This window comes from Notolabrus celidotus, chromosome 5 (assembly GCF_009762535.1).
Source record: "Notolabrus celidotus isolate fNotCel1 chromosome 5, fNotCel1.pri, whole genome shotgun sequence".
Classification (NCBI taxonomy): Eukaryota; Metazoa; Chordata; class Actinopteri; order Labriformes; family Labridae; genus Notolabrus; species Notolabrus celidotus.
This window is the reverse complement of record NC_048276.1, coordinates 28,577,706-28,598,082: the sequence shown is the minus strand read 5'-3', so window position 1 is coordinate 28,598,082 and position 20,377 is coordinate 28,577,706. Positions and strand designations below refer to the sequence as shown.

Genomic DNA, 20,377 nt, shown 5'->3' with positions numbered 1-20,377 from the left:
ACTACTATCTGTCCCACCACTATCATCTCTATCTCTCTCTTCATCTCCCTCTATCTCTCTCTCCAACACGGCCTCAGCAGATGTGTGTCTAACATGAGTCTGGTCCTGCTGGAGGTTTCTGCCTGTTAAAGGAAGTTTGTCCTTGCCACTGTAACTTGCTGAATGCTGCAAAGTGCTCTGCTCATGGTGGATTAAGATGAGATCAGACTGAGTCCTGTCTGTAAGAAGGGACTGGATCTTATCCTGTCTTGATGTTGGGTCTTTGTTAATAATAGAACATAGAGGATGGTCTAGACCTGCTCTGTTTGCAAAGAGTCTTCAAATAACATTTGTTGTAATTTGGCCAGGGGGGCAGTCATGATTTCAGAAGTGAGGGGGACAACTATTAAGATTGTTAAGATTTTGCGTAAAATTGTATTTATATCTTGTTTAGATGACGACACCACTGTCTCAGCCCGGATCTCATCCTGCCTTGCTGACATTTCTAAATGGATGAGGGAATGTCACCTACAGCTCAACCTGTCCAAGACTGAGCTTATTATCATTCCAGCCAGTCCCACTATGGACCCACAGATCAATATCCAGTTTGGATCACAAAACCTCATGCCCACTAAGTCTGCCCGAAATCTGGGTGTCATGATCGATCAGCTAACCTGCTAACCTTCAAGGTTCATGTTGCCTCGATTGCTCGGTCCTGCCGTTTTTCCCTCTATAACATCAAGAGGATTAGACCCTACCTGACAGAACACGCAACACAGCTCCTGGTTCAAGCTCTTGTAATGTCACGCATTGACTACTGCAACTCTCTACTGGCAGGCCTCCCTGCATTCACAGTTAAACCTCTGCAAATGATCCAGAACGCAGCAGCACGTCTGGTCTTCAACCAGCTTAAGACAGCTCATGTCACTCCCCTGCTCATCTCACTACACTGGCTTCCAGTTGCAGCTCGCATCAGATACAAAACTCTAATCATGACTTACAAAGCAGTAACCAAAACTGCTCCAGTTTACCTGGAACCCCTCATCCAGGTCTACTGCCCTTCTCGCCCGCTACGCTCAGCCTCTGAAAAGCGCCTCGTGCTTCCAGCACACAATGCCTCAAAATCACTAGCTCGACTCTTCTCTTCTGTTGCCCCTAAATGGTGGAATGAATTGGCCAACTCCATTCGATCTGCAGAGTCCCTCTCTACTTTCAAAAGACAGCTAAAGACCCAGCTCTTTAGGAAGCACTATGCACTTAGCTAGACTGTTCTTCACTGTTGTCCCCAGTGGCAGATCATGTCTTCCAGCTACAATTGACTCGCACTGTCCTGCTCTACTCTGGGAATCTGTGTTCAGCTCTTGAGTGACCCAGCACTTGGTACTTTGGTCATTATTGTAGTGATGTTAATTGTTGATGATGATAATGGAAGGTCTTAAATTGGTTGGTTGCTTCATTGTACATGTTCCTTATTTTGAAAAAAAAAAATAATAATAATAATAATTCCTTACTTATTTTTGTGCATTGCCTTTACACTGCTTGGCATTACCTGCACCCAAATTGACTTGAAGCACTTTGTTACTCTTACTGATCTTGTTTCCTCTTGTCTAGATCTTTGCTTGTGTTGTTCTTGTTCTCGTATGTACGTCGCTTTGGATAAAAGCGTCTGCTAAATGACATTGTAACATTGTAACATTATTATAATTATTATTTTTAGTTATGTTTTGGGGTATTTTTTGCCCTTATTAATAGGACAGCTGAAGAGAGTCAGGAAACATGGGGAGTAGAGAGCAGAGAAAGACATGCAGCAAAGCGTTCTGGCCAGAATCAAACCAGCGGCTTCTGCATCAAGGACTAGCCTCTACATGGGGCCACAATGGAAAATATGCCTCTGCTTTTCAGTGTCGTCTTTGATACAGCAATGAATTAAAATTCACCCTCATCCTATTCATATGTCTTTAACCACTTAACACTGGATCTTATCTGTGAAGCCTCCTGAATTTCAGAGCTGCTGCTGCTGCCTGCTCCCTGTCATGATCCATGACAGCTGCCCTGTTCCTCTTTCTATCATTGTTATAATATAATAAATAGTAAGTGCAAATTGGGTAGAGATGGTGGAATACAACACAATAGTCTTTTTAACCCTCTAACTAACTTATCAAAACTCCAAACTCCATAACTCCACTTACATGGTTAGATGTAAAGAAAGGGGGCAGGGTCTGCTGCCCCCTGCTGGCTTAATTGCTGCACATTATCGTGTAAACTAACAGCACACCCTCGCTACTAGGTGCTTATAGAAGCATCGCCTGGAGCATGACTTCCCGCTCAGGTAACAAAAAGAGAGCTGTGCACCGTCCCTGGCCACTCATGGTGCGTTCAGACAACTTGGAAAACGAGCTCAAATTTGTTAAAATGAATTCACAGTGTCAAACTGGATTTGCCCGCTGGGCCCCTGGATTTGGCACTATATAAATAAAGATTTATTGATAGTCTTTTTGGGTAGTGTGCCTTGTATTGCTCAGAAAAAATAACTATGAAAACCTGTTTACAAGTGAAACTTGATGATTAGCTCAGACGGGCGAAAGCTTCAGAGAAAAATTCATCATGAGCCACAGAAATCATGAGTTGATTTATATTATTATGTTTAATTTGAGTTAATTTGAAACTTTAAATTTGGCTATGGCTCTTCAGTATATAGTAAATAGTATTTAGTTGTTTTTTTTCTTAGATGTATTCAGATGTTAAGTATATTCTTTACTTTATTGATGAGATATGTTTGGAGTTAGATACATTTAAGTTTTAGTTGTACAGGATGACTCCAACAGAATACATTTACATGAAATCTGAACTGTCAACAGGGCTCTCAAGTCACGCATTACAACCTGTTCACACGCTCACAAGCCACACTTTGTAATTGTCACGCAGATTAATTACTGGGACAACGCCAACCAAGTTGCGCCGTTTTTCCTTAAACTGTGGAACAGGCAGGACTCAAGTGGGTTTCCCATATAGTTCAGAGTCAGCTTGCCTCACACCAGCTAATCAAAAAGAAAGAAAGAAATAAAGCTACCCAACAGCAAAGAATCACATCACTGTATCCAGGTAAAACTTGAGAGCCCTTCTTCTTTCTGAGGCTAAACTAATCAACACACACAGTTGTCTGTTAATTAGTCCGCCTTTTGTGGGCGGGAAGGGAGCGGGCTAAACCATCACTCGATGTAGGGGTGATCTCAGATTCTGAAGCTGGATATTATGCGGATTAACATTCACATTGGCAACATAAAGTGTTGATTGAAAAAAAAGAGGCTCCAAACACAGTCTGGCATTTGTTGTAAAATCAAGGAGTAGCAGGCGGGCTTCTGAAACTTTACTCCAAATGGACTACGTCACCTCTTTCACTGCATCACAAGAAACAGACCCACGGTATCAGGAGGCTCCATTTTCCCGCCACCGTTTTCTAATTTGAACTGTTGGACGGAAACGTATATAAACGGAGTGAGATACTTGATGTCGACAAATAGTGTTTTGCTCAGTACTTTGGCACATGCATCTGCAGGAGATGTGATTATATTCACAGAAGGAACAAACAGAGCTTGATGTTTAAAGGGGAATCCAGGTGAGAGTTCAGTTTATTGTTTAACGAGTCTGAGAGTATTATTACTGTCACTGCTAGCTGCTGTGCTAATCAGCAGTACATTACTGCCAGCTACAATGCTTTATCCTTTTTTCTCACTCAATGCTTTCGTACACAGTAAATGGATTTTGACATCTATATGTCTTTAAATTCAACATATATTAGATTCTTTGCTGTTTTTTTTTAAATAATGTAACTTAATAAAGGATCTTAGTCCTCATACATCTAGATCTTAAGTCAGCCCTATTCAATTAGCGGCCCCTGGGCCACATGCGGCCCAAAAGCAACCCTTGAGTGGCCCAAACGCAACTGCCTAGTGATTGTGACTTTGGTCACAGAAAACATATTTTACTAACACTGACAAGTGCTGCTCTTATTATGTTTATGCTCTTTTGGATGTGGCAATACGTTAATAAACATCCAGTGTGTTTGCTATCTTATCTATTTGTTTTTCTTTAATGGTTAACTTTGCTCACTGTCAGCTAAAAATGTCCGGCCCCCAGCTCATGTCCTTAGTCTGAAAATCAGGCCCGACCAAATATTTAATTGAATAGCCCTGTCTTCAGTCATCCAGGCAATAAGCTCAGTCAAAGTGAGGGCAGCTCTGTGTGCATCCTGCGTTACAGAGTCACAGATTTTTATCATAAAACTGCTTTTTTAACTCTCGATTTGCCGGTTTTAGGTTTGGCAGATCTGACAAGAAGTTTCTGTTTTTATGTGGATACCTTAAGGCAGGGGTGTCAAACTCAAATACACAGAGGGCCAAAATAAAAAAATCGGTGCAAGTCAAGGGCCGGACTGGTTTAATGTTTATTGCAAAACTTATTGAAATGAACTTATTGCACATATTGAACATTGAATTAGCAAAGCTTAAGTTATTGCTATAAACATTTAAAAAATTAAAAAATATGTTGCATTCATTTCTTATTGCTCAATCTGCAACTTATCTAATGAATGAGCTTTACTAATTTCTTATGAAAATATTTTTCTACAGGCCAACAACATTAGCAAAAAAAATTCTGCAAAGAAAAACCAAAAATGCCCTGTGGTAGCAAGAAAAAGTGCAAAAAGGAAACATATTTCAGCTCAGTCGGCTGCTCTGTGATGCACACTAGTCTAAGATACTCAGCATCTCATCTTGGATGCAAGTTCATCAATGTTTGGGGTCAGGCTCTGAGCTGAGGAAATCCTCAGGATTGAGTGAAGGTGTTCATCAGTAAGACGACTCCTGTGAGATGTTTTGTTTAACTTCATCAAAGAGAACAGTTGTTCACACAGGTAGTTCGGCAGCACGGAAAATGGCTCAAGTTTTCTTGCAGCATCTGCGTCTCCCACAGACGCAGCTTGGTTTTAAAAGCCTTCACTGCAGCGTACATGTCTGTGATCACACGGCCCCGCCCCTGAAGCTGCAGGTTGAGCGCGTTGAGATGGCTCGTGATGTCACACAGAAACGCTTCTTCACACAGAAACTTTGTATCACGGAGCTCTGCTATGTCTTTCCCAAGCGGCAACCTCCGGTCTAAAAATATGAGTCAATGCGGAAGTGTTAAAAGCTGCAGTTCATCGAGGATCCGCTTGAGGCTGGCTCCGGAAGTACCGGAAGTCACATACACATGAATGGGGAAAAGACGATCTTTGCAGCATTAATAAACATGTTTACAGCCTGCTACAAAAGATGAGTGTAGTCTGAATTGCTCATTTCTCGACGTCCTCTCACTGTGAGGGGGGTGAATGTTTTTCTAATTCGGCAATTTCAAAGATATTGAGATTACCAGTCTTCCAATGAGAGGCACAGCTGCCTGTGGGAACACTGCAGCTGTTGGCTAGGAGGCTCAAAGCCCGCCTCTTTACGTCACACTGGCTCGACAGAAGCAATATGACTGCCGCTGCCGATTGGTCTCAAAACAGCTCTTCAGAAACAGATGGGTGACGTCACTGATACTACGTCCATATTTTTTACAGTCTATGTTCTTCACACAGAAACTTTGTATCACGGAGCTCTGTTGTGTCTTTCCCTTTGCTCTCCATGAACTGACAGATCTCCTCACGCAACTCGAAACACCTTTACAGCACTTTTCCCTGGCTTAGCCATCGCACCTCTGTGTGATGGGGCAAGTCACCATATTCTGAACCCAACTCCTCCAGAAAAGACTTGAACTGGCGCTGATTTAAACATATGGCTCTTATGAAGTTAACTGCTTGTGTTATGGTGCTCATCACATGGTCCATTTTCAAGGCTTTGCCACACAGTGATTCCTGATGTATGATGCAGTGATAAACTGTCTGCTCACCTGCGCTGTTTTCCTCCCACATCTTCTCCCCGATCCTGCCCACTAATCCACTCTTTTGCCTGCACTTTGCAGGCGCTCAATCCGTCGTCAGTCCCACACGTTTATCCCAAGGCAGCCTCATTTCATTTACACATCTGGATACCTCTTCAAAGAGATCCTTCCCCGTAGTTGTGCCATGCATTGATTGATCTTAATCCCAAAAGTTCCTCTGTTGCGCACATGCATATACTCTGCCTCCCACCTGTCTTGAACCCCCGTTTTCAAAGTCCACCTTTCGTTTAGCTGTTTTTGGGGGAGAGGGATAGCTGAAAGTTGACTGCAGGTGACTAGCTTCATAAGGCTGATGATGAGCGGAGTCGGGTAACGGCTCTCGCGTGCGGGCCCTCGATTGACATGCAGTGCATTGTGGGACTTGTAGTTTTAGTGGTGCGTGCAAAATACCATCGGGCCAGCTCAATAAATAATTTGATATCATCTCGCGGGCCAAAGATAATGCCACTGCGGGCCGGATTTGGCCCGCGGGCCTTGAGTTTGACACATATGCCTTAAGGCTTCGTTATTGAGCAGCACCTGACCCGAGTTTTCCCCGATCTACTGCGTTTTTGTGTTCTTGCTGTTAAAGCTTGGGTTGGTAGTCACAGGAAACTAGCATGAATTTTAATGTAGCATGTCCTCAGGACTCTGTCTAACATTACTGTTCTCTCGTCTCTCAGACATGTCAGACATTTCAGAGGAAGAGTGGAAAAGGGCGCTGACCACCATCTTGGAGGAGCTAGAAAAGCAACAGTTCATCAAGTTCCTGGAATTTTTGGATAAAATTCCCCGAAGTGTGAGGACTGAGGTTTGTGAAGAAAAGATGCCTGGGAAAATTATTCAGTGCTACGGACTACTAGACTCTATTTCTGCCGTCAATGAGGCAGTAGATCAGATACCCAGAAAGGACCGAGCAGTACAGGACCTTCTGCGACCCTTTGTGGAAAAGCTGAAGAAGCATGATGAGAAAGTAAACGAGGGTAAGTTCATTTGATTAAAGTCTTTTACTGCTAGTGTGGGCCAAGAATGGCTTCTGCATGTTAGGCTTTTTATAAGTCTTGTTGTATCACTGATTGAGTATGAACAGGTGACTGAATTATTTCCTTTTTTAAAAGAAATACTTTATACTTTATGACTAATGTCAAAAAGAATAGTAATTTTCTTAAGACTCTGTCTTACATTATTTACAGAGACCTAACATTAACCCTGATTTATACAGGATGAAAGAGGGTGTTGCAGTGGGGCAAAAAAGTATTTAGTCAGCCACTGATTTTGCAAGTTCTCCCACTTAGAAAGATGAGAGAGGTCTGTACTTTTCATCAGAGGTACACTTCAACTATGAGAGACAAAATGAGAAAAAAAAATCCAGGAAATCACATTGTAGGATTTTTAAAGAATTTATTTGTAAATTATGGTGGAAAATAAGTATTTGGTCACCCAAAAACAAGCAAGATTTCTGGCTCTCACAGACCTGTAACTTCTTCTTTAAGAAGCTCTTCTGTCCTCCACTCGTTACCTGTATTAATGGTACCTGTTTGAGGCTGTGGACAGGTGTCTTTTATACAGATAACGAGTTCAAACAGTCAGACTCCAAACTCAACCATGGCCAAGACCAAAGAGCTGTCGAAGGACACCAGAAAGAAAATTGTGGACCTGGACCAGGCTGGGAAGAGTGAATCTACAATAGGCAAGCAGGTTGGTGTGAATAAATCAACTGTGGGAGCAATTGTAAGACAATGGAAAACATACAAGACCATTGATAATCTCCCTCGATCTGGGGCCCCACGCAAGATCTCATCCTGTGGGGTCAAAATGATCATGAGAACAGTGAGCAAAAATCCCAGAACTACACGGAGGGACCTGATGAATGACCTGCAGAGAGCTGGGACCAAAGTAACAAAGGCTACCATCAGTAACACACTACGCAGAGAGGGACTCAAATCCTGCATCCCCAGGTGTGTCCCCCTGCTTAAGCCAGTACATGTCCAGGCCCGTCTGAAGTTTGCCAGAGAGCATATGGATGATCCAGAAGAGGATTGGGAGAATATCATGTGGTCAGATGAAACCAAAATAGAACTTTTTGGTAAAAACTCAACTCGGCGTGTTTGGAGGAAGAAGAATGCTGAGTTGCATCCCAAGAACACCATACCTACTGTAAAGCATGGGGGTGGAAACCTCATGCTTTGGGGCTGTTTTTCTGCAAAGGGGACAGGACGACTGATCCATGTTAAGGGAAGAATGAACGGGGCCATGTATCGTGAGATTTTGAGCCAAAACCTCCTTCCATCAGTGAGAGCATTGAAGATGGAACGTGGCTGGGTCTTCCAGCATGACAATGATCCCAAACACACCGCTCGGGCAACGAAGGAGTGGCTCCATAAAAAGCATTTCAAGGTCCTGGAGTGGCCGAGCCAGTCTCCAGACCTCAACCCCATAGAAAATTTGTGGAGGGAGTTGAAAGTCCGTGTTGCCCAGCGACAGCCCCAAAACATCACTGCTCTAGAGGAGATCTGCATGGAGGAATGGGCCAAAATACCAGCTACAGTGTGTGCAAACCTGGTGAAGACTTACAGGAAACGTTTGACCTCTGTCATTGCCAACAAAGGTTATGTTACAAAGTATTGAGTTGAAATTTTGTTATTGACCAGATACTTATTTTCCACCATAATTTACAAATAAATTCTTTAAAAATCCTACAATGTGATTTCCTGGATTTTTTTTCTCATTTTGTCTCTCATAGTTGAAGTGTACCTCTGATGAAAATGACAGACCTCTCTCATCTTACTAAGTGGGAGAACTTGCAAAATCAGTGGCTGACTAAATACTTTTTTGCCCCACTGTACATATATTTAAATTTTAGGTGTACAGGATGACTCTAACAGAATACATTTACATGAAATCTGAACTGTCAACAGGGCTCTCAAGTCACGCATTACAACCTGTTCACACGCTCACAAGCCACACTTTGTAATTGTCACGCAGATTAATTACTGGGACAACGCCAACCAAGTTGCGCCGTTTTTCCTTAGACTGTGGAACAGGCAGGACTCAAGTGGGTTTGCCTTTGTAGGGTATTGATTTGGTTGAGATGGACTCCGTCTTACATTATTTACAGAGACCTAACAATAACCCCAATTTATACAGGATGTGCCGCGTTGCATTACGGCTGTGCCGTGAATTTGCTCCGACCGACGGCGTGTGCCCTGCTACACAGGACGCGTGTTTGAAGAGTAGCACAGTGACTATTGAATAGTATTTTGGCTTGATAAGCCCATCACTATCAGCAGGCTGAAACCTCGAGCAGAACCAGACTCAAAGTGAACAGCCATTTGTCACAACCTACAAGCAAACAAAAGGAACAAAGAAAATCACAGCTCCTGCTGCCTCTCTTGCGCTGGTAATAAACCATAGGCCCACCCAGGTGCATGCTGGCCTTCTGCCACCTACCTACCTAAATAACCTCAGGTCCCCACAGTTACTAATTGCCAAACAAACAAAAACAAAAAAAGAAATACTAACTATACCAGAAATCTAAAAATACTAAACAGATGACTAGCAAAACATGTAACCCCAAAATCTAACTTAAATGAGTTATAAAAAGAAAAGTTTAGATAAATCTAACAACTAATACTACTTATTAATTCTTAACTAAATAAACAACTAAATACAAAAAATAAACAAATAGCAAATGTCAACATAAAGAACTGTGCAAACAGATTAAGTAAAAACATTTTTTTATTTAAAGATATATTTTTGGGCATTTTTTGCCTATATTGGATAGGACAGCTGAAGATAGACAGGAAATGTGAGGAGTAGAGAGCGGGGGAAGACATGCCCCCCCGTGCGTGTGTGTGTGTGGTGCAAGATGTGTTCGAGCAAGCTGCTCAGCAGTGTAATGTGGAGACATGAGTGACCACCTGACAAGGAAAAACCCACACATCAGTAGCGAGAGTTCTGTAGTTTCCCTGGTATGTAGCATATCAATATAAGAGGTTGCTGCCCCACCAATATTTCACACATAGATATGCCACTGTGCGTGCCAAGGACTCTCCTCATAATGCGGGAAAAATCCTGCATACAGTTTACAGTAACTTTCAAAAAGTCTGTCCCAGCGAACGTTTGCTGGTACATAGAAAACCCAGCAGCATCACTTGATTGTACAGCATAACAATCTGTTCATGTTTTGACACATAATTTCAAATGTAATTTTCAGAAGATAAGAGGAAACATGATGAAGTGGAGGGAGAAAAAAGGTCTGCTGCAGGTAGGTTTAGAGATCACTGCTGCCTATCAGTTTATCTTTTACTAAGGTAAATCAGTCCGGGCATCAAGCCTTATGAAGCTCTGTGACTTTCTTTGATGTGCATAGAGAAACTATTTTTATGTACGATCTGAGATACATCTGATGAATAGGATCTGTCCTAGCTTGAATGTTTTCTTTCATGCAAATAAAGATTTACATCAGTGTCACCAGATAATGGACAGCCGAACAATACAAGTAAAATGTATTTCAAATGTAATTTTCAGGAGAGAAGAGGAAACGGGACGAAGTGGAGGAGGAAGAAAGTTCTGCTTTAAGTAGGTTTAGAGATCACTGCTCATCGAACTCAGTGACTTTATTTGGAGTGCAAGGAAAAACCATAATTAAAAATGTAGGTTATTTTTGTTTATTATATTCAAATTACATTTTCAGGAGAGAAGAGGAAACGTGCCGAAGCGGAGGAGGAAGAAAGTTCATCCCCAGGTAAATGAACTGATCAGAGGCCCGTGTGACTTTATTATTTATTATTAATAGTCACGGAAAACTATCACAGTTGTATCCAACGCTTTTTACTGTTTAGAATGAAGCAGTAAAGTTAATATCCAAGGTCTTTGAACACAGTGACGACATTTAAATAATGGAGGTGTATAAAACTCATCAGCAGTTAATTCAGATCATCTCAAATATTCTTTTCAAAATGTTTTCAACTTCAATACTGAAAGTCAAACGATGTGAGACTGTTGGATATAAATACTGACTGATGTGTCTTTGATTTCAAAGATCCACTGATGAGCTGCCAGACTGTCCAGGTAAAAACTTTCTCAACTAATTGAAGTTTATTCTGATTATTTGACCTGATTATTTGACCTTGTACGTATTAGAACACGCTGTTATATGTGATGATTGTAATGGTGTTTAAAAAATACTCCACTGATGAAATGTTTGTTTTCCAGGAGAGAAGCAACCCTCCTTGGGTGAGTTTTTTCATTTAAAAGCACACAATAAATCTTGTTAATTCTTGTGTTTGTATAACTTTGAGATTTATTTTCTGTTTAGAAGATACTCATCCGTGATCTGAAAACCAGGGACCCACTTCTTGACACGGAAGCCTTTTTTGGGAAAGTAATTCAGAAATCAGGGCTTCGCAAATATCGAACCAAAGGTGATGAAAAAAAGTTCTTCTTTTATCTGGCGGTGGCGGATGAAGAGGCCACTGTCAAGGTGATGGTTTATGGAAGAGATCGCTATAAAGTACTCAAAGAAAACAGTTCCTACTTGTTCAGAAATCTGATCAGAGATCAGAATATTGTTAAAGTTACAAAGCAAAGCACAGTGTCTCAAAGCAAACCTGTCCAAGTCCCAGGAGAGTTGGAGCTGGAAGCTCAGAAGCTTATTTATCCAGAGATTCCTCTTTGCTCCATCGCTGAAGCCAAAAAATGTCCTGACAAGACAAATGTGAGCGTGGAGGGAACTGTTAAAGAGGTGAGTTTAAACTTGGGGAACATACTCGTCACAGATGCTCTGTTCTCCGTGTCTACCTCCCAAAGTCAGGGAGTAAATTGATCTAGTCTTCACTTTGATACCAAATGAGCCAGTATTTTGAGAAAGCTGATTATTTCTGATTTAATCTTGTTACATTCAGATTGCTCCCGTTGAAGAAGTCACGGTGTCATACCAGCAGCAGAAGAAAAAGATGCAGCGCCTAAAACTAAAAGATGAGACAGATTCCATCAAGATCTGTTTGTGGGGAGAAGAAACCAAGCTGTGCAAAGACTTATCACTCAGAGATACTGTAAAGCTGACCAACATGAGGACCAACGACTATTATGGGGAGAAGACGCTGAACTCAACTGGATTCACCAAAGTTCACATGGTGGGTAAATGACTCACATGATCTACGAAAACACATCAAGTCAATCGATCTTTATTTGTATAATGCCAAATCACAACAAATGTCATCTGAAGACTCTTTAAAAACAGAGCAGGTATAGACTAGATTAACAAAGACCCAACATCAAGACAGGATAAGATCCAGTCCCATCTTACAGACAGGACTCACTTTGCAGCATTTAGCAAGTTACAGTGGCAAGGACAGACTTCCTTTAACAGACAGAAACCTCCAGCAGGACCAGACTCATGTTAGACAGACATCTACTGAGACCGAGTTTGAGAGAGAGATAGAGGGAGATGAAGAGAGAGATGATAGTGGTGAGACGGATAGTAGTGATTGTAGCAGCTTAAGTGTAGCAAGTCCATAGCAGCAGGCCGTCTGTGGCAGAGATCCAGATTAACCTACGAGACAAGGGAGCTCAGGGACTCCAGAAAGGTCTATGGTTAGTAACTTTAATGGGACAGGGAGAGTTAGTGTAAGTGATCGGGAGAGAGAGGGGAGAGAGGTCTAAGCTGGTCCAAGCCTGAGCCAGTTCTAACTATAAGCTTTATCAAAAAGGAAAGGTGTCTTTGATATTACATGACACCTTCCTCACTGCTGTCCTTATAATAAGCTGTTCACTGTTAAACTGATTTTAGTCAAAGGAAGGTAAACCTCCGTAAGCCCTGAACTCCGTTTACGTCCCCGTCTTCATGCAGGTTCAAACTTTGGGAATCCAAAATGTCAAAATAGAGATCATCGGGATCCAAAAGGCCACAAAGAAGGAGACTCACCTGGAGGCAAACTTTAACCAACAGCTGCATATCTTTGTTGTGGCATCATCACTTCTGGCGAAGGAATTGGATATCAAACTGGGTGGTGATTATCAAGAACGTCTCCTTGAGAAATTGCTGTTCATAGCAGATGTAGAAATCAAAGGATATAGAATAAAGAAACTCAAAGTAGCTGGAATGATGTAAATGATGTTGATGTTCGATGATGTAAACATAACTTGTTTATGGGTGGTATGAATGTTTCCTATTTAGTAATTACTGAAGATTTGACCGTGTTATTTAATGAAGTTATCATTGATGGGTGTGTTTTCTTTCAGTCTCTCTGAGGGTTTGAAGTGAACGAGAGGAAAAATAAGTTTGTAAAATGTACTTTACATTGCATATTATCCACATATACTTAAGATTAAAATTGAACATGTTGACACTGGCATTTATTCTGCGATTATTCGTAATGGAGCTCTCTGACAGCAGGTTTGAAACGTCAAATTGAGACAACAGCGACTTACACAACATCTGTTGTGCTGCAGGTGTAGACAGTAAAAGTAAACACTCAACGACGCACCTGTCCCGTTAACAGTCTGTTTATGATGCAGTCACGTTAACCAGCACGGGGACGGGGTGCTGGTAGTAGCGGGCACCGTCAGTGTCTGTCTCGTCCTTCATGTCGATGTTTCTGTGACGCAGCAGCGTGACGTACATGTTTACATTTTACGTTCATGCTCAGTCGCATAATTTCATCTGTTTCTGAATCTCACACCACTACACACGAATGTCCAGCTCCTGTTGGCTACTGAATGTGGTTAGCCACCGTCTGGCGGGGGTACCACTTCGAAAAATCATCTCCCATCCCTAGTTCATAAATTGCTCCAAACAGGAAGTGTAAGTTAACAGATTCCTTTGGTATCATGAAAACTGATAAATTGTAGAGGTGGTGTACCAGCGTGTAAAAACCACTGGAAGTGGAAGTGCTGATGTTATTATTTTCAACAATGAAATATTTTATTTCTGTCTAATTTTCTTTGTTTCTTTCTTTTGTTTAATTGACTGTTAGCCTTTGAGATTTAAGAACTGTTGTCACTTTGTTGCATCTTGTGTTGTTGATTGTGTGTAAATGGATGCTGACTCACAGTAAACCTAATGATTTATTTCACAGATGAAAGTCTCTGCACCTTCTTTTCCTGTGTCTTTCCCCTTTCTTAATGCTGGCTGACTGGAAGCCATGTATTTTTTATTTTCAGTATCATGAATTTGAAGTTTGGTCTCTGTTCAGTTGAAAGGAAGCTGCGGGTTGAACTCTTTTTCAGTGGAGGGATAAACTGAATATTAAACTAAGTTTAAAACTGGATGTTAAGAGGAATTAAAAGTCAAAATTAAGTTTTGTTGAAAAAAATCATAACAGGTGACCATATTAATTTTTACTTTAGGGGTGATGATGTGTTGCCTGCAGGCTGTAAGACTTTTTCTGAGTTTGTATAGCCTCCACTTAGTGTACACATTTATTTCCTTTTCCTGCCACAAGAGCAAAGAAACCAGAATCTGAACAAATGCAAATAAACAAAATACATGCTCCTTCTTATTTATCATATTTGTTTTTATCATATGAGCCTGTGAAAGCCATCAGGTCTTCAGGTATAGTGGACTTTTAATGGTACCAAAGGATTAAAGATCCACGGCGAGGCAGTTTTTTTTATCATCACAGCTCACTCCTGTGGAACAGCCTACCTTAAGATCTGAGGGCTGCACAGAGCATCAACATTTTTCAAAGCAAGGTTGAGGCAGACCTTTTTAGCCCTTAACTGAGTCTTATTCTTATAATAGTCGTATTCCATCTAACTCTATTTAATTATGATCTAGTTCAATTTCTAGTCATATATTATTTATTCACTTATTTTTTTAATTTGTATTTCTTTTTAATTTATTGTGGATTATTACAATTTTTATTTAGTTATGATTTTATCATCTTATGATTTTTACAGATTACCTCTCAGCATTTTAATATTTTCCTTTGCTGTATTTATTTTCAGTGCAGCATCTTATTTCCTTTACTGGTTTAATCTTTTAGTGTTTTAATAACTAAGTAATTTATTTTATTGTGGTGAGTTTAATTTCCTGTGTTGAGTTTTAACATCTCATTTTACCCCCAGTGTTTCCTCATTGATATATCATGACAGCGTTCCCTCAGTTCATCAGCAGCTTCTTGTATCATTTTTTTTTTTTAAATATCATGTTCTTAACCCTGCTTATGGATTGTGAGGTAGGTAATGGGTGGTATGTTTTTGTATTTTCAATTTATTCTATTTTATTACTACCATTATTATCTTTATGTACAGCACTTTGTGTTACAATATTGTATAGAGTGCTTTACAAAGTTTGATTGACGATTCATTTAACATCCCAAAATAATATAAATAATCAACTAATTAACACAACACAAAAGCAGAATCATTTAAATTTAACTGATTCTGAATGAAAATACATTTTAAAAAATGGTATGCACTGCATATTGCATACTGCATACTCGTTTGAAGGTAGTATGTAGTATGACTGTTCTGTTTGATCTGTTTGCAGGATGCTGGGTCACTGGATTTTCGGTCTCAGGAAGAAAGTTTCTGCTTGCTCTTGTTCACATACTACATACTGAATTTTGCCCAAATCAGTATGTACTGCTGATATAATAGGCGGTTTGAAAACAGCCTTACTAAGAGAAGGCAGATAACACCAACTTACCCAGCAAACACTTGACCGAACCCAAACAAGCCTCTAGCCGAGCGCGCATTACCTGTATGATGGTAGCGTGAGCCACATCAGCTCACACACATGAAGTTATGGCTGTTTTCAAAACCGCATACTAAAAAAGGTTAGTATTAAGTAAGCTAACTCTTAATTCCCTGCAATCTAGTGAATATTTATATGACAAATTGTGGGGGACATTGAGTTATGAAAAAGGAAAACAAAAAAGTATTTATTTAGTTCTATATTATTGATTAAAACACATAATTAACATAATATAACATAATGAACTGCATGGGTATCCAGAGGAGATTTTTTTTTACGTTTTATACATTTGAGGTGAATCCAGAGGGCACTTTTTTACAATTTATACTTATGAGGGGCATCCAGGTCACTTTTTTACATTTCATTCATTTAAGGGACATCCAGAGGACACTTTTTAATGGTTTTTTTTTTACATTGGTGGGGCATCCAGAGGGCACTATTTCCCATCCCACTGAGTACACCACTGCCTGAGAATAATCACCTGATTCAGTTTTTCTTTATAGTTTTTCAGCGGAAAAAAATAGATACTTCTGATTTATTGACATAAATTGAAATATAGGTGACTCACATGTATAGGGAACTATACAAAACATTTTACTGAACCTCAGACATTTATTGGGGGTGCTGTGAGGGTGCTATTCCTATGACAAGTGTAGCTTGATCACACCCAAGCCCCTCCCTGGTGCTGCCTATGTCGTGGCCAGGTTTAATGAATTTAACTTCTATGTTTCATACATGTTCGGTACAGTATGCGAATAAAAGGCAACAAAAAATTGATTTACCTTTAGGAATACTTAAATAACTTTAACACGTGGTCTTAGGTGAGTGCAGCATTGGCAGTTCAGACTATTAGGCCTGCATAGATTTATATTTTTCTTTTAACATCTTAAATAAAACATTTTTAAAAATCATGAATACAAAATAATAGTAGATTGAAAAATAGAATCATGCAGAACTCTGCAAGTTTCAAAGGAGCAGATTTTCCGCTTAGTGAGTAAATATCAGAGTTCTCGCCTCATAACAGACAAGGCAAGTTTATCTATAAAGCACCATTCATACAAAGAGGAATTCAAAGTGCTTTACAGAGTTAAAAAAACAAAAACCTAACAAACAGGTAAATATTTGTACCTAAATAGTCACGTTATCAAGAAATAACTGCTGAATTCATATTGTCGTTGGTTTACCTGTATCCGTGAGGTCGGGCTGACACATACACTAACACACACGCCACGCGCTACTGTTTACTACTCTGTGCGTCCAGCTACTCCGCTGAAACCGATCATGACAGAGAGACTGGCAGAAGACTCATTTTAGTTTCGTTTACTATGAAACCGAAAGAGGCTTGATATGGATTTACTCTGTAAAACGGCGCAATCTACTCTCCTCCGAGAGCACTCTCCGCCCCGTACATCCGACACTCACACTCTCTCTCTCTCACACACACACACACACACACACACACACACACTCACTCACACACACCGATGATAACTGGACCAGCGCTGTTTGAGCTCACAGCATAAATCTGATCACAGGTAAAGAAAGAAACATAACTCATTGTTATTCTATTTGTTGAGAAAGTCGCTGTATTGAAACCAAAGTTTCAGGAGTCTACTGGTTCCGCACACTATAGAGCGTCCCCGTTTCAGTCAGTGTGGGGAACTTGGATTTGCATTCACTTAAAGTTTGGCCAAACTGTCTCGATACGCCGGAAGTCAGGTTTGTTTAGGTAATTAAATCATTACTTTAGGTGATTCAAGGGGGGAAATTACCAGAACTTAACTTTAAGATTGACAAAGCAGGAACCAGAAGCACTTAAATTAAGAGGTATTCCTTGATTATTGTTTGTTTGAGTGTGTCCTCATGTCGTAAGGTTTGTTTCCTCTCTGTCTTTCAGATGTCACTGAAGGCTTTTGAGTTGAGGTGGAAAAAAGACCTGACCTCCATCATGGAGGAGCTGACTGAGTCTCAATACATGAAGATGTTGTTCAACTTGGACAAAATCCCTCAAGGATTGAAAACAGACAAGGTCAGAGTGGAAATGACTCAAATAATCATCCAGCACTATGGAGTAGAGGGCTCCATCTCTGTGATAGAGAAAGTGATGAAGCACCTACCGAGGAATGATGCAGCCGTCCAGGTCTATCTGCGCCCTCATGTAGAAAAACTGAAGAAAGAACGCCTAAAAAAAAAGGTCAGTTCATAATCAAATGAAAAAACTAAACCACTCAGGCCTGTAAAAATGATCAAAACAAATATAAAAACATGCAGTTGAAAAGTTCCAGTCATGTTACCAGTTATATCAGCTTTATCAGGTAACTTCTCATCACTACTGTCTGCTGTAATCTCTCACCGGAGAAAACACTAGAGGTTGTGCAGACATAGTAAACATGATGAAACAACTAAAATGAAGAGAACTACTGACAGGTCATTCAAAAACTGCATCTCTGCAGACAAGAGAAAGTTAAAGAGGTGTTTTGTCATTTTTTATTTTTTGAATTAAGGAGGAAATTAACTTTCCTCTCTCTTCTTTTTTAGCAATGGCAAGCCAAGCTGTGGCTAACACAGGATTGGTCCCCAAGAAGCAGAAACCTGCAGCTGGTACGTCAACACACGGGCAGTCCGCCCTCACAGAACTAATACTAATGCTTCTATATGAGCTACAACAGCCAACCAGGTCTCAAAATCATTAATTTCATTTGCCTATGAGTTTATAAAGTTGTTCTTTTTCAGGGACAGCAACCAAACCTGCAGCTGCCGCAGGACCAGGGGATAAGAAGCAGAAACCTGCAGCTGGTACGTCAACACATGGGCAGTCCGCCCTCACAGAACTAATACTAATGCTTCTTTATGAGCTACAACAGCAAACCAGGTTATTATTTTCAAGACTGACTCTCTGTAAAGTTACTTTGAATGTCTAATTCATTGGCAGGGGCAGGTGCCAGTAGTAGTTGTGACTGCATGCTGCCCAAACAGCTTTTTTCATCACAGTTTCATCCAGCTGTCTGTTAAAATAAGGCACAGTGAGATTAAAATTTTTTAAATAAATGTACGCATTCACAGGACAAAGAATAGAATAGAACTTTATTGTCATTGTTGTGAAACAATGACAGGCAGTTTAGCAGCTCACCCCAATAGCAATATATAATAGTAAAGAAAATAGAGGTACCCCTTTGTCCACAATGTCAAAATCAACACTAATAAGAAGTTCCTCTTCGGAGCTTTAAATTGTGCCATGAATGTGAAGTAATCACAAGATCTTAATTTGTCTGGATGCTAAGGGATTATTAAACATTTCTGTCAATCTATGAACACTGTAACAAAACACGAGTTTTTAAAGTTGTTCCTTTTCAGGGACAGCTGCCCCAGGACCAGTGGCTAAGAAGACCAAACCTGCAGCTGCAGCTGGACCAGTGGCTAAGAAGACCAAACCTGCAGCTGCCACAGGACCAGTGGCTAAGAAGACCAAACCAGCAGCTGCCACAGGACCAGTGGCTAAGAAGACCAAACCTGCAGCTGCAGCTGGACCAGTGGCTAAGAAGACCAAACCTGCAGCTGCCACAGGACCAGTGGCTAAGAAGACCAACCCGGCAGCTGCCACAGGACCAGTGGCTAAGAAGACCAAACCTGCAGCTGGACCAGTGGCTAAGAAGACCAAACCTGCAGCTGCCACAGGACCAGTGGCTAAGAAGACCAAACCTGCAGCTGCCACAGGACCAGTGGCTTAGAAGACCAAACCTGCAGCTGCAGCTGGATCAGTGGATAAGAAGACCAAACCTGCAGCTGCAGCTGGACCAGTGGCTGAGAAGACCAAACCTTCTGCGGCTGGTATGTTAACATAAGATTAATGAGTAAAATAATTAACAGAAGTAGTGAACAGATATTCTCATACTGAAAAGACAGTGCATACTATGTTTCTATGAAACTGACAGAAGATAACAGAAAAAAAGATATATTTTCCAGCTGGTTAAAAAATAAATTGAAAGTAATACTCATGCTTCTATGAGCTACAACAGCAAACCAGGTCATTATTTCAAACACTGACTCTCTAGAAAGCTACTTCTAATTGACTGGCAGAGGCAGGTGCCAGTTGTAGTTGTGATTGCATGCTGCCCAAACAGCTTATTTTCCGACAGTTTCCATGTCAACCATTTCCACAGAGTCATAAAGCTGTCTGTTAAAAAAAGGCACACTGAGATTAAATCATTTTTTTTTAAACTTTGCATTCACAGGACAAAATCTGCCTGTGTTTCCACGGGAAATGTCCTTCTTTTCATGACATCCTCGGGACAACACTGAAGGACCTGGAGTTTTTTGTACCTCTGCATTGGACGTTTCCACTTGTGCAAACAGAGTCACTTCAATTAAACTACTAAAAAATATAATTGTCTTTGTGAGTTTTATTCCTGCAGGAAGGAGAAAAACCATAGAGTATCACAGTGGGGGGGCGACACCAAGTCAGGAGATACGACATTGTCTGCAGGTTTTGAGAAAAAAACAAGGACAGTGAAACAAAGTTCACAGTTCACATATTTTCATGATTTACACAGTATCTGTTGAACACAGGATTGATAAGTGCTGAAACAATTAACTTTGAGTGGAAAAAGGTAAAGCTGGAGTTGGTAGTCAGATTTAGATACACTTTTTGTTATACTGGATAAAATGATCTTTATGTCCTGATGGCAATCAATACCTAATGTGTTCTTAAAAAAGAGTGAAAAAAAGCTGCTATCTACAGCC

The 20,377-nt window shown here is 40.6% G+C and overlaps 2 protein-coding genes across 2 annotated transcripts; both read left to right on the top strand.

The window, feature by feature from the left end:
• The first annotated feature begins 3,412 nt into the window (after window positions 1–3,412).
• LOC117812720 lies at window positions 3,413–14,016 on the top strand. Its single transcript, XM_034683630.1, has 10 exons — window positions 3,413–3,595; window positions 6,618–6,917; window positions 10,151–10,201; window positions 10,465–10,515; window positions 10,631–10,681; window positions 10,979–11,007; window positions 11,152–11,172; window positions 11,255–11,680; window positions 11,841–12,071; window positions 12,788–14,016. The coding sequence occupies exons 2-10, from the start codon at window positions 6,620–6,622 to the stop codon at window positions 13,046–13,048; spliced, it is 1,419 nt and encodes a 472-aa protein (XP_034539521.1). The 5' UTR covers window positions 3,413–3,595; window positions 6,618–6,619; the 3' UTR covers window positions 13,049–14,016.
• Window positions 14,017–16,618: 2,602 nt separating this feature from the next.
• LOC117812309 (periaxin-like) lies at window positions 16,619–20,019 on the top strand. Its single transcript, XM_034682996.1, has 6 exons — window positions 16,619–16,666; window positions 17,535–17,831; window positions 18,176–18,238; window positions 18,371–18,433; window positions 18,992–19,465; window positions 19,870–20,019. Exons 2-6 carry the CDS (start codon window positions 17,535–17,537, stop codon window positions 20,011–20,013), a joined length of 1,041 nt encoding a protein of 346 aa, XP_034538887.1. The 5' UTR covers window positions 16,619–16,666; the 3' UTR covers window positions 20,014–20,019.
• Window positions 20,020–20,377: the final 358 nt, after the last annotated feature.